At 35.8% G+C, this 14,452-nt stretch overlaps 1 protein-coding gene across 4 annotated transcripts in view; it reads right to left on the bottom strand.

Annotated features, from left to right (window-relative positions):
• The window catches only part of LOC106077796 (uncharacterized), a 174,625-nt gene that overhangs the window by 6,932 nt on the left and 153,241 nt on the right, over nt 1–14,452 (bottom strand). For all 4 annotated transcript variants that reach the window (XR_008778308.1, XM_056031546.1, XM_056031548.1 and 1 more), the window contains 5 exons: nt 11,669–11,792; nt 5,184–5,327; nt 3,017–3,160; nt 2,334–2,579; nt 1,240–1,908 (listed from right to left, as the gene is read on the bottom strand). Coding sequence is in view for 3 of the 4 variants with exons in the window: in XM_056031546.1 (XP_055887521.1) it covers nt 1,240–1,908; nt 2,334–2,579; nt 3,017–3,160; nt 5,184–5,327; nt 11,669–11,792 (1,327 nt within the window). In the remaining variant the exon portion in view is untranslated. The remainder of the gene's footprint in view (nt 1–1,239; nt 1,909–2,333; nt 2,580–3,016; nt 3,161–5,183; nt 5,328–11,668; nt 11,793–14,452) is intronic.

Here is a 14,452-nt window from a genome sequence, read left to right on the forward strand (position 1 = left end):
AAAATAAAACAAATTAAAAAGAAAAAAAAAAGAAGCTAAACCTTAATTTAACAAGCCAAAGATCAAAGATTCCTCTTTTCTTACACTTTAAAAAAAAAATTAGTATAATCAAGGGAAGAAATAAGGGAAGTCATCCTAATTAAATGAAAGGCAAACATTTATTTGTAATAATTATTTGAGGGTGTGGGTATTCAAAATTAGTGTTCCAAATTGATGAGGTGTGTGATTTTCAGTTTAGGATCTTTGGGTGTTTATATATAAGAGGTCCACACAGTTTTTATGTGTGCCAACATTATTTAAGGAAAGAAAGCATGTTGGCAAATGAAATACATCATACCATCTTTATTACATGTTCACTAGAGAAAAAAAGTGAGCATGATACATTATCTGTCGCATAGACTGCTATGTCTCAAAGAGAAACGGAACATCTTTTAACTCTTTCTCTACTAACTGACGATACCAGCGCTGATTCCACCAGAATGTGGTAAATAATTACGGAGAGAAAGAGTTAAAAAATAAAATAAAAACAATAATTATGGGTCACTTAATAATAATTTATTTAAGTCAGCATTGACATAAAACAGGGTGTCCAACTATTTATGGCCTGGGGGCTATATATATTTCTGATGCTTAAGTTTGTTTGTAAATATTTTGAAAGTATTTTACTTGTTTGGGGTGTTTCTTTAGATTCTGAAGATAATTACATCCTAGACCAAACCTCCTGCGGGAGGACAGGAAATGGCAGGGAGCAGAGTTTTAACCAGAAACCACTGAACAACAGACCAGAATGTTAACCACATGACCAGGCAGCCATGACATGGACCTATCCATGGATGGCTGCTTCATTGTGCGGTTTGCACGCTGGACTGTCATATGGATTTATTGATGGTCCCGGGTTCAAACCCTGCCTGCTCCCATCTCCCGTCGTCCTGCTGGAGGTTTGGACTAGGAAGTAAACTATCTTCACTCTGAAGGAACATACGAAACATGTAAAACATTTTACAAACAAACAAAACCTCATCAGAACCAAAGAATAAATGAAATGAAAATGAGCCTCTGTTGCTTTATTATACACTGTCACAGTAGGCAGAAATATGGAGAGATCTATAGCAATGCATCAAAGGCTAGATATGGCCCGTGGGCCGCAGTTTGAGCATGAAGGCATGAAGGGTAAAGATATAAAAAAGATGTGCAAGAGCCATGAATGGAGATGGAGTCTGTAAATATGAAAATACTCACTTTTGAGGTAGTGACTGATTGCAAACCAATCTTTTAAAAATCCAATAGTATTTTGATTTGATGGTTTTTGCATTCCTCCCCATCTAACATCTGGAGTGTAATTACTACATAGCACTGTTAAATTTCTCTCAGTCACCAAATCAGTTTTATCCACTGGACCATTGGAGCCTGGCATATGGCTCTTATTCTCTTTGAGAGCATTGTCATTGTGGCTGTCGGTCGGAAAAGGGGCCAATGTTATTTCTAGATTATGAGATGATGTCGGTTTAGAGTTGGGAAGTTTTTGTGATGGTATGTCCCCATTGTCTTTTTCAGTGTCTGAGCTGCTGCCTTTTTGAGAGTCATGGCCCTTGATATTGCTATGGTCTAGATTGTTTTTATGGCTGGAGTTTGAGCCATGACGTTTAATATCATTGTCTTGTCTGGCGGGATCTGCGTCACCTACAGTTTTACTGCCACTGTCATTAAGACCAGGAGGAATCAATTCTGATGAAGTAACATCTTCAAAACTTTTGTAATAGGCTCCATTATCATCACTGTTTGTGGTACTGACATCAATGTGTGTTTCCAGATCAGGTTTGGAAGTATCTTCCTGTAAGCTGCCAACAACTGGCTCTTCCGTTTGATGATTAATCACAGATTTAATACTTGTCTTTGGCAAATATGATTCTGGTAAAAGAAAATATTACTAAATAAATCTTAAAATTTAAATAGTAAAATTGACAATTATATAAACTGTTCCTGACTAATCTAAAAATCAACATTTTTATTTTTAAGTATTTTTTTTTAGCTTGAGCTTAGTGTTGTTATATATGTTTTATATTCTGGCTAGTTTTTACCTACAGAAGACAATGACTTTGTTTGCTTTAGAAATGACAAAATATGCAGATGTAGGTCTCGTATGAGTCTTAGATTTTTTTGGTTCTGGACTTGAATTCATTAGAGAAATGTTTCCATTTTGATAAATTATTTCAAAAAGCTCACAAAAAAAAAAGAGGGGGGGGGGATACAATTAATTCTGTAACATTTTCATATAATGTAGATTAACACGGTCTAATGTTTAATACCTGTAGTATGATTCAAATGTTTATTACCTGTAGTATGATCAATATGATCTTGAAGTGATGAAGTTAATGATTTTGTGACTTGTTCAGTCTCTGAAACAAGACTGTCAGATTTGTTGGTGACTTCATAAAATGACACTTGAGTTACAGATGATTCACTAGTGTTATCTCCTGGTGGACTTTGTGTAGTTCCAGGAATGACTTTTTTTTTCTTCTTTTTCTTCTTTTTGTGATTGCTTTTCTTCCCATTCATTGGTTTCAGGATCTTTCTGGGAACTTTTCAAGTAACAAATAATTAATTTCTTTTTCTTTAACTATTTAGACCAGGGGTTCTCAACCTGTGGGTCGCCACCCCTTTGGGGACGATTGATGATTTGCCAGGGATCGCCTAGGAACATCGAAGAAATTGATTTTTTTGGTCTATTCTTCTATTGCTTTGGGGGGGGGGGGTGTCGCGGCAGAGTGGGGGATTGTAAAAAGGGGTTGCCGAGCCTAAAAGGTTGAGAACCGCTGATTTAGACTATAATCAGACCTAGTACTAAGTAAAAAACCCAGAAGTACATGTAAAGCCTAAGAGCTATTTCTCAAGAGATTCTATACACTCTTATTACAGTTTATCTCAAGTCCTACTCTAAGAATATAATATGCCTACACCTGTTTAGTTGTACTTGCAGACAGAAGATACAAACCAAAAGCTAAGTATCAACACTTACCACAGGCATAATTTACACTCAAATATTTGTTGGTGCCATCTGGACAAGGGTCACCAAAATGACTTTCATTGGCTTCAATGGCACAGTTTTTCTTTCCATGACAAAGGGAACGGACTTCTGTGACAGCATCAGAGGCCTGACAATCTAAAGGTGGAAGAATGTTGCAAATTGTATTACTATTATTATAACTAATATTAATACTATTGTGAATTTTAATATTTATTCTCGGGCACTGCCAGGGTTGAGCTTCATTCAAAGGGGGGGGGGGGAACCAAATTCATTGCAGCCCTCTCAACCGTGTCTAATGAAGAATTTCGTGATACTGTCTCCAGCAATACTGCCTTCTGACAATGAATATATGTCTTCTTAAGAATCTTTTGGGCTTCGAACTAAATATATACTAACTCACAGTAATTTTTTAAAAATTAAAATGAATCAGTTATATAGCTCCTCCTTCGTGGTCGAAGATGAGCACATTTCTCATTTCCTATGGACTCGAAGATGACTGTAAAGTCCAATCCTCGCTTTAAAAAGCCGGCCGCATACGCGGCATGGGTGGGTTAGGTCAGTTGCAGATAGGCATGCTTCTTCTCTCAGCTTTTTGTTGGTTAGGCGCTCTTTTGCCCTGGCCACTCTTCTTGCTTCAATTCTTGAGACTCCGAGACTCACAGCTTCACGCCATGAGAAGCGATCGAGAGCCAGTGCATCGCAGCCGTGAATGTCGATATCGCATTCCTTGAAGTTCTTGAGAGTGTCTTTGTAGCGCTTGTATTGACCTCCCTGGGAGCGCCTTCCTGCACACAGCTCCCCGTACAGAAGTCGTTTGAAAACTCTGGCATGCGGACTACATGTCCCGCCCATCGAAGTTGGGACCTTTTTACTGTCGCATTGATACTGTGCATGTTGGACAGCTTTAAAATTCTGTGTCTGGTATGTGGTCGGACCAACGCACCTTATGGATACTCCTTAGACTTAGGCAGCGTAGGTGGGAGGAGTTTAATTTTTTGGTGTGGCGGGAATATAGGATCCAGGACTCTGATGCCAATTTGATAGATAAATGAGTGGTGATCGCCCCCACCTCCGTGATGTGATAAAACGGGATTTAAAATGAGTGAACCATAGACTTATATAGTATATAGGCCTATAGGTCTATGGAGTGAACATTGATAAAAACATAGCACTAAACCACAGTAGTTGGAGAGAGACGGTGACCAAGAAAGCTATGGACAACGAGAAAACATGGGGCTTAGCTCTTGAAGAAAAGCGTGCCATACAAAAAATGGCAAGCTCCTCTACCACCAAAGCGAAAGCCAACTTGACCTGCAATATATGTGGACAGGAGTGTCTCTCCAAAATAGGGCTCCACAAACATATGAAAAAGTGTTCGAAATGAATCATAGTCGTCCTAGGATTAAGGAGGTCATTAATGAATAGGGAACATCTATAAAATCATTTTTTTTTAAAATTATGTAACGAATTTATATAATCCTGTAATAAAAACTTCTGTAACAGATTAGATATAAGGATCAATGTATTATCTAATCTTATATAACACAGACGTTAATTACGTCCTAGGCGTCATGCATTTTGTCATGCATATTAATCAATAACTTAAACTCTGCTAAGTCACTGATTTTATCCTGGCTGGCTCAGGCAACCCATTCCATGCTCTAATAGCACTAGGGAAAAAGGAGCATTGGTACAAATTTGTCCTAGTATATGGAACAAGGAATGTGCCTTTATCTTTTTCTGAGTATTTTATTAGATTTTGTTTTTGTATTTGAAGATTATGGTTCAGTGTTTTATGTATAATTGCTACTTTACTTTTGAGTCTTCTATCCTGAAGGCTTTCTAAATTTAGCGATTTTACTAAAGGTGTTACTCTAGTCAAATGTGAATATTCGTTTGTTATAAATCTCACTGCTCTATTTTGTGTCTGTTCCAGTTTTATTTTCAGTCACTTAAAAAAAAACACAACTTCAGATCAAGGTGGAGGGGTAACAGATATGAATGCGAAAAAACAAAAAAAAAGCAACAAACAAATGTAAAGTTATGATAAAAAAATATAATTTCATATTATTATATCCCTTAAAAAATATTTTTTAAAAATAGTCTTTGAAAGATCTAAATCAATATAGTTAGTTATAACAGCATACACAGCACTTACCTATATAGCCGTGCTTGTTTGGTGGACACTGGTTGGATCCGTTCGGAGATCGTCCGAACATGGCCGAGTATATCGCGATGCCCCCTTTAGCACATGAAATCTGTAACTCTTCCCCTTCGCACGCCGTGATCCACTGGTACTCATCTAGATGGGGGAAAACAGAAATATGTCAAATCTGCGCTAATGGAAACAAGACACAAGCCAGCTTTCACCCACACGCACGTTCGGGCAGGTCTGATTAGGCGCTACCTACATTCTAGGAAGTCGCTTTTATTTTTAAATGTTTGTATCTGATGCATCAACTTATGGTCTTCCCAAATAGTCTAATTCGTTCTAAACACTGAGTTTGCCTATTGCACACTCTCACAATAATACACAGAAATTAATTGACTTGCCAAAAAGGACGCAGAACTAAAAACTCTCCAACCTCTCCCCAAAACAATATAAGAAAATAAAATATAAACCAAAAAAAATAAAAAAAAATACGATTAATAAATACAGTTTGTATTCTCTTGTGCGGTTTTCCTTTATAGGTATATATCCACTTTTGTTCTCTTAAAGGCAAAATTTTTTTATCAACGTAAAAAAAAAAAGAGATACATGTACCAGAGAGATAAATATTACTCTAAAATAAATTAATACTGGCAAGTACATTAAAAAAAAGAGTTTATCAAATATGTAGAAACGAAAATAACAAAACACTTCATAAAATAAACAATTAGAGTAAAAAGAAATATTCAATATAATGTTAAAGCCAACGATTAACACTAGAGATTATTATTATAAATCTCTGATAATACACCTGTAAATGAGCAACCAACAAATATCTATATAGTTTATGCCCCCTTTAAAGTCTCTCTCTCTCTCTAAATCACTAAATTTAGAAAGCCTTCCGGATAGAAGACTCAAAAGTAAAGTAGCAATTATACATAAAACACTGAAACATAATCTCCAAAAGTTCAAATACAAAAACAAAAACTAATAAAATACTCAGAAAGACACAAAGATTAAGGCACATTCCTCGTTCCTTAGGCAAGGACAAATGTGTACAAATGCTCTTCTTCCCTAGTGCTATTAGAGCATGGAATGGGTTGCCTGAACCAGACAGGAAAACCAGTGACTTAGCAGAATTCAAGTCATTGATTAACATGCAAAACTAGATTGACCTAGGGACACGCATAGGACGCAGTGTATCTTCTTTTTTTAAAGTAACGTCTGAATTTTATAAGATAAGAATAAACTCCGTTTCCAGTTTTGAATTTATCACATGCATGATGCATCTCATCAGCATGTTTAGATTCATCACAAAGACCTTAGTACTAGTACCAGCAGAACACTATGCAAATGAATGTTTATTAGATTTGGTAAATTATTTTGGGGCTCTGATTCAAGTTGCGCCAACTCCAGACTAAATTCAACTTTACTACAAATGTTATCTCCCCTTGTACGGCACGAAGCCGTGACGTCACATTGTTATCTTTCTCTCTTCGACACCATTAAAATGTTTATGGCGATTACGGCATAGATTTCTATGCAGGCTAAAAGAAGCGTAGTTGATATTATATGCAACATGCAGCAGAAGGCTACCTTGCTACAGGTAGCACCTTTGATAGGTCAAGGTTAGGGATACGCTGTATAGATGTAATCAAATACACCACAGATTGAGAAACAGATCTAACAGATGCGAAATATGACGCGATTCCCATGGCTAGTAATGGCTAAGGAAAAGAAAAAAAATATTAGCATTTGCATTTACATTACACAAGTTACATTTTTATGTGTCGATCTTGCTGCTGAGATTCAAACAGTTTGGAGAATAAATAGTTGCATTTTTACTTTCCGATTCTATTATAAACAGAACAACGTATCAAATATTTGTCTTTTATACTATGAATTCATAAATTCGGTTTTATATTTATCAAAATGTAAGCATACAACAGCCCCATGAAAATCTAATTTCTGCTAAATAATGCTTCGTTCATTGTAACCCATGAACCTACTCGTGCACATTTGTGTGTACGTACCCTTATACGTAAAAAAAAAACAAAAAAAAACAACAATTATCTATAACAAAAATTCTTGTCTGTAGTAAAGTTATGTAGGTATTTATTTATTATTATTATTATTTTGATCATTGAAAGACTACACACTGGTCTTGTTAATAGATAATTATAAATAATGCTCCAGCTACATTCCTTTAATGATTTCCCGGTAACATTCAATAAAATTATCATAGACTGTATATTGGGCTGGGCACTAAACTATTGCTTGTATTTGTCTATAGGTAAATCCAGACATGACGGTAAGGAAAAATTTAATATAAAAAAAAAAGGAGAATAGTACAAAATATTTTGATCTTTGTTGTTTTAGATCTCGCCTTTCAGAAAGTATCGAAACAATGACAGTAGGCTTACACAATGTTCTGATAGAAATAACTCATACATGGTAGCGTCCCTTGGTTTCCTTTTAGGATACAAAGTAACTGCCCTTGATCACAATCTCTCTAAAGCCGGCATGCAAAAAAATTGTTTCGCTCTTTTGTTTCCCTTACCACAATACAGGCTTTCGAATTTTTGTTTAGCCATCTAGATATTTTTTTTTTTAATTCCTCTTATTTGCATGCAAACTCTTTGAGGGTTCAACAAGGAAACTGGAAACTGGGTGGAACTTGAACAATGGTCGATTATTTCAAAAATGGCTCCAACGATTTTCTTTGATATTTGACAGTTTATAATAAGATCTGGTGAAAAATCTGGTTATAGACCGTCCCGGATACGCTGTTCTGCCTCACCGTGGCACCCGGGTGGAAACGGCTACTTGAGGGGGGAATTGGCTAAATGAATGGCGAAACATAAATAGAGTCCACCTCTTGCACTGGCGGGGTTGCAAAAGAGTCCCCACAAACCTGTCACACATCCATGCGCAATTCCTCAAGGGACCGTTACATAAATGGCGAGTCCCCCACGGTTAGCTTGGTATAACGAAGGAAAACGGCGGAGGCTCCCGGTGTCCTCGGCCTTCGGCCATGTGCAGCCAAGCATGCGTCGGGGGCCAAAGGCATTGGAAACAGCAATGTTTTACATAGGCATTGACTCGGGTCTCTCTCAAACAGAACTGTGTTCCCACAGGTTTTTTTTTTTTTTTACTGTTTGGCGTCCAAATAGTTTTTTTTTCAAACTTTGAGCTCGAAGAGCCTTCGGCTCAGCTCATAAGACGATCAAACGGTTATAGACCGTTAGAATTTTGAAACATATAATCATCTTAAATTTGGCTTTAGTCTTGAACACGCTTTCATCGGTAATTTCTGCACTCGACTCAAATGTTTCTATATATTTTTTAGTAAAGTGTTAAAATAAATGTTTAGGAACAGTTTGCGCACCGTCTTTTGTAGAACTCCTAAACTGAACCATTAACAGAAGAACTTGATTTATAAAAACGTGAGCTAATAGACTGGCAGCAAGGGGCACGTGGGAAGGTGGTCGTTGACACTTTTGAATTTCCACTCCTAACGCGCGACAATCTTTCTCTTCTATTAGATCTAGATCTAGATTCTAGATCCATAAGAATCTACAATACAATCTGGTCACAAAAAGGAAGTACGTCTGTTCCCCAGATGTTGCCAGTTAATGCTTTAAAAAAAAAAAGAAGTCGCTATGTTTGGCGTGATACAGATGCAGGAAGCAGATTGAAATTTAGAAGACGTTTTATTGGTAGAAGGGCTGTTCTATAATGTTTAGCATTTCCGGTAGCGGCCCAGTGAATCATAGGATTAATCATGCCAGTCTTCTCGAGGATAATCCTTGACCCTTTATAACATCTGCATGCAAGGCTAAATATTTTTTTCCCTTAAATGAGTCTTGGATATAGGCCTATTAAAAAAAAAAAAAAGGTTGAATCAATGGTTGAAACATAAAGGGAGGTAACATGATTGTTTTTGCGCGCGTGTTGTATTTTTTTTTTACTAAGCTTATCTTAACTGACTCCATCTGTCTGTCTGTCTGTCTAGTACAAATCTCGTACACATTATTTCTCCAACCTCCCATTCTCGGATAAGTTGAAAATTTTTTCACAACTACTTATAGTCGATGACAATACACGAATCAATAAAAAAACTTAAATTAACAATGGGCTAAAAAATTGGTGTTAATTAATTAATTATTGTTTATATAGAAAAAGGGAATTAAACCTTGCAGTATCTAGAGATATGGCAATGATTTTCGCGGCTTTTCCCCTTAAATCTATATTATAAAGTAGAATGTGAGGGGTATGTATGTATGTATGTATGTATGTATGTATGTATGTTACTTATAGACATCAAAACCGCTTGACCAATCTTGATAAAACTAGGCAGGAATGTTCCTTGGGTACCAACTTAGACCTTAGTGAATGTATTGTAGCCCTAAAACAAATGTAAGACCCTAAAAAAAAATAAAGTTGTCCGACTCTATTACAGCTATAGTATTTTATGGATCTAGGCCATGTCTACAATGTTGACATGAGAAAAGATAGAACGGATTTAGACCTAGATCTAATTTTAAGAAATACACTTTGCGCAGATAGTTTTTTACTTTGACACATGAAAAGACAAAATAAGATCCATTAATTTCATTATATAATAAAATTAACCTTCAATTTTGTGTTTCAAAAGCATTTTTTACATTAATTAGTTCCATATATCTGTGATTACAGATTTCCTGACGAACATTCTTTCATTAGACAATTCCGTAATGAATCGCGTACTAAATATTAATTCGTTTAATTGTTTACTTTATAATCCCATCCCTAGATCTAAAACTCTAATTCAACTCTAAGATGATAAAACTTCTCTTCGCACGGATAGTTTTATACTTTAACACATAAACATATTAATTAAAGTCCATTCATTTCATATTTTGATCAAATAAACATTCAAATTTGGTTTTCTAAAGCTACACTCGCTTACGGCAGCTGCGAAGCCGAGTTGAGATAGGCCTAGATCTATATTCATTCATGAATCGCGTACTAAAAATTATTTCGTTTAATTGTTCACTTTATAATACCATCCCTAGATCTAAAACTCTAATCCAACTATTTTAATGTATAAATATATTAATTAAAGTCCATTCATTTCATATTTTGATCAAATAAACATTCAAATTTGGTTTTCTAAATCTACATTCGTTTACGAAAGCTGCGAAGCCGAGGTGAGATAGGCCTAGATCTATATTCATTCATGAATCGCGTACTAAAAATTATTTCTTTTAATTGTTCACTTTATAATCCCACTCATTTAACAAAGCTATCGCTCTTTTCGTTTTTAATAGATAAGAATGTATCGACTTCGGGTAAACCATTTTCGCAAAACTAATTTTATTTTCGTAGCGAAAGAGAAATAACGTGAAAGGATCATTAGCTACGTTTAACATACATCTAAATCCAATCCACTAGATTATTCATAAGCAAATGTTTTAATTTAAAAAAAAAATGGATTTTCCCCTTATTAGCTATTTTGATCTGTTAGCTTCATTCACACTATTCTTACATTGACACATTCGCTTTACTTATTACATTATTATTTCGTTTAATTGTTTACAAACACTCTCAGTGAATATATCGACAGTAATGCGCAAATAAAGACCCGCGGGTCGCGGGTAACATATGTCTAGTACGCTTTAAAAAAAAACAACAACACACAAATTTCTTTATACTTTGCTTGATTTGGTAACAGTAGATTAATTGAGTTTTCCCTTATAGGAGTCCCAACTCTAGTAGATATCTAAAATTAACTCTATTTATCAACATAATGTAAGGGAACCGCCGCCCACTCCAATGTGCATTCCAGTCTTTGATTCACACTAGCAGAAGTACCTTAAGATATTTGATGGATGAGTGTACAAATAATAAACATCCGGTTTTAAAACTGAAGGGTTTCACATTCGACGAGTTCCTGGTGAAAGCTGGGGGGTTTGGAATTTCAAGACCTCCCAGAGCTGATTCAGTTCTAACGAGTGACTGACCAAGTTGGTCGTTGCTTTAACCACACGAAACCCTCTTTGAAAATTTAGCCACAGAAACAGTTGACCATTTGATTTTTACCTCTAGGTCTCAGGTAAGCGTTCGTTACAAACGTAATCATTTTGTCAAACAAACCCCCCTGTTGTTCTATAGTAAAGTAAGTAAGTTACCCCTTTCAGACATTGCGATCTATGGGGCTTATGATGTAAAAATCATGTTTCTGTGGCCCACGGTTAACGAGGGTGTCATGTGGCCAGCACAACGAAAAACCGCCTTTAACCAACCCCCCCCCCCCTACACACACCAGTACACATTGAAGCTGGTGGACTCAGAGGCGCCAAAAGATCCTGAAATTAAAAATATCTCGGTTTAAACGAGGATTTGAACCCGGGACCCACAATTCGGAAGCCAAGCGCTTTACCGCTCATCCACTGCGCCTCCGCATTTTTTTCTCTGAGAAAAATACAATAGTCTAGAAACTGAAGACCTACTTGGGCGACACTTGTAGTGGACCTCCAAATACTTGATGGTGCCCTGGCATGGGTCCTGGGTGAAAGTCTCTGGAGACGCTGTGACGGAACAACTAGACCTGTCCTCACAGAGGTCTAGCATTACCTGGAGAAAGGGAAAAAAACAACAAACGATGTAAAATGAATATTTATAAGTACATTAACTCTTTAGCTGCAGCGAAAAGAAACATAATATTACAAGAGAATATAAACACATTAACTCTTTAGCTGCAGCGAAGAGAAACAATATTACAAGAGAATATATAGACATTAACTCTTTAGCTGCAGTGAAGAGAAACAATATTACAAGAGAATATATAGACATTAACTCTTTAGCTGCAACGAAGAGAAACAGAATATTACAAGAGGATATATAGACATTAACTCTTTAGCTGCAGCGAAGAGAAACAGAATATTACAAGAGAATATAAAGACATTAACTCTTTAGCTGCAGCGAAGAGAAACATAATATTACAAGAGAATATATAGATAGAGTCATTCAAATGAAAAGCATGATTTTCTGACCATTCTTTTGAGAGCATTACACCGGCCACACGTAGGCCTATAGACTGCAAGGGGATCTTTTTTTTTTTTTTAGACTTGACACCTAACAAAACGTAAAATCCATTAAGAAATTAGCCCATTTGTCAATTAATTATTGGTAATTAATAATTTTGTTTGATATGGAATAAAAGAAAATAATGCCTACATTATTGAGAGATATAGCTGTAAATGCAGAGCTCTTTCCCTTAGATAGGCCTAAGCTTTTTTTTTTTTTAATTTAAAATAATATTTTGATTCTTTTTTTAAAATTTCCATTGTCGTATCTGGGCTAAGGGATTCTGAACAAACGGACAGACTAACATTCGGATTACAAAAAAAAAAGCTCTCCTTCTTCGGAGTATTAATTCAGATGCACATGAAATAGCGAAGCCCTCGAAGAACCCAAAGTGTCTATCCGTCTATGGTAATTAATTTGTAATATAGGCTAGCATGGTCGAGGTGAACAAGATTCGCTTGAACTCAGACCACGAGCTCTGGCTGGAGATGAAGGGCTTCCCATTAGTACATTAGTAATGAAGGATTGAGTCAGTTACTGCCAAAGATGTTATTACCGGTGGGTATCTTGTGTCATTATGTATTAGATCTAAGTCATAAGACTTCGTCGTGCGAGACGGAAAATGTCTAGCGGTCTTCAGGAGGACTACAATAACATACTATGAAGTCTCAACGCTTTCACCCAATATGTTTTTCAACTTGAGAGAATTATACTAGCAAAATACCAAGCCCGTCAAAAATAAAAGTGAAATTAAAACACTTCTATTTGAAATAAACAGTTGATGCATTAGGATTAAGATCTATGTAATATTTGTGTCATCAAGTTACATTGTTGGTGCCATATTGGTGATATTATGAGTATAATTCAGAACTCATGTATCTCTAGGTGAACAATTTAGCCTATATATATCTCTAGTACTCTCTAGGTGAACAATTTAACCTTAAGCTATCCAGTACAAGATAGCAGTCAGTAAAGGGCAGTCAGTAAGGGGCAGTCATTGAAGGACTGAAGGTAGTCACTTTAAAAACTTATTGTAGCAGTCACTACAAAGTTATTATAAAGTAGTTGAGACTTGTACCAGTTAATAAGTTATTACTATATTTGTCAAGAAGTTCTATAAAGGATTATTACCATTTATTCTTTGATAGTGTATCATATTTCCTATGTGGTGTTATTGTATACATTAAACGTAATATTTGTGTTTGTTATATCAAGTGTTATTTTCTCATTTAGGAGAGAGGTACTAGCGTGCAAGGATTCATCCAGATAATGCCTACAATACATATCATTATAATATAAGCCCAATATCACCCAGGGACCATCGAAAATAACGTGGTGACAATTTGCATTGATGCATATTTAGTAGCACAGTGTAAGTGGCGAAGTCACTATATAGGCATTGTAGTTACAGAAAATTTCTAATGTTACACTGTTAGTTATAGGAAGCAGCTTAAACAAATATTGATATATACACATTACACTTCATTGAAGCATCTTTCTGATGTTTTAAAGTTTATTGCGAACAATCAAATTCACAAACAAAAAAAACTCAAGGGTATTATACCGAGACGAATGTTCTCGATTATTCTGTGTAAAAGAAGCGTTCGTTTGATGTGATTGAGAGAAAGACCAACTTGAGCTTACACGATCTGGCAGAAATATTGAAAGTCTTTCTCTAACCTGATGCCAAACTACCCTCTCTCCTCAGCATCCAATGAACAAAAAGAAGCTACAGTGAGAGCGCCTTGCTCGTAGTTGTCAATGAACGATACGAACTTAAGCAATGATCGCTCTAGCCTTCCCTTTTGATTTACATGTATGATGATTAAGAAGCCAGTGCGCATGTCTTAGCCTTGTACTATACTCTTCGCTTTGGTAAGATAAAGAAAGTCGTTGCCTCAAGACTTTGATCGATATCATTAGTTCAACAGTGAGCGAATGAATCTTGATAGCCAGCTTGATACAGACTGCACTAAAAAGAAATGACTATTATAAATTAAACAAATTAAAAAAAAAATCGTTCGAAAAGGGGGAAATATGTTTGACTATTTTTTTTAGGAAAGAGCTGAAAGTGAAAACTTGATATTGTCAATGTAAATCTTGAAAAGTTTTTTTCACAATATAGCAACTGGTGATGTTCATGGTGAAATAGACAGAGGAGTTCTACTTTTAAATATAAAAATCGTAATAGTTCGTGAAAACATGGA

Source organism: Biomphalaria glabrata, chromosome 6 (assembly GCF_947242115.1).
Source record: "Biomphalaria glabrata chromosome 6, xgBioGlab47.1, whole genome shotgun sequence".
NCBI lineage: Eukaryota > Metazoa > Mollusca > Gastropoda > Planorbidae > Biomphalaria > Biomphalaria glabrata.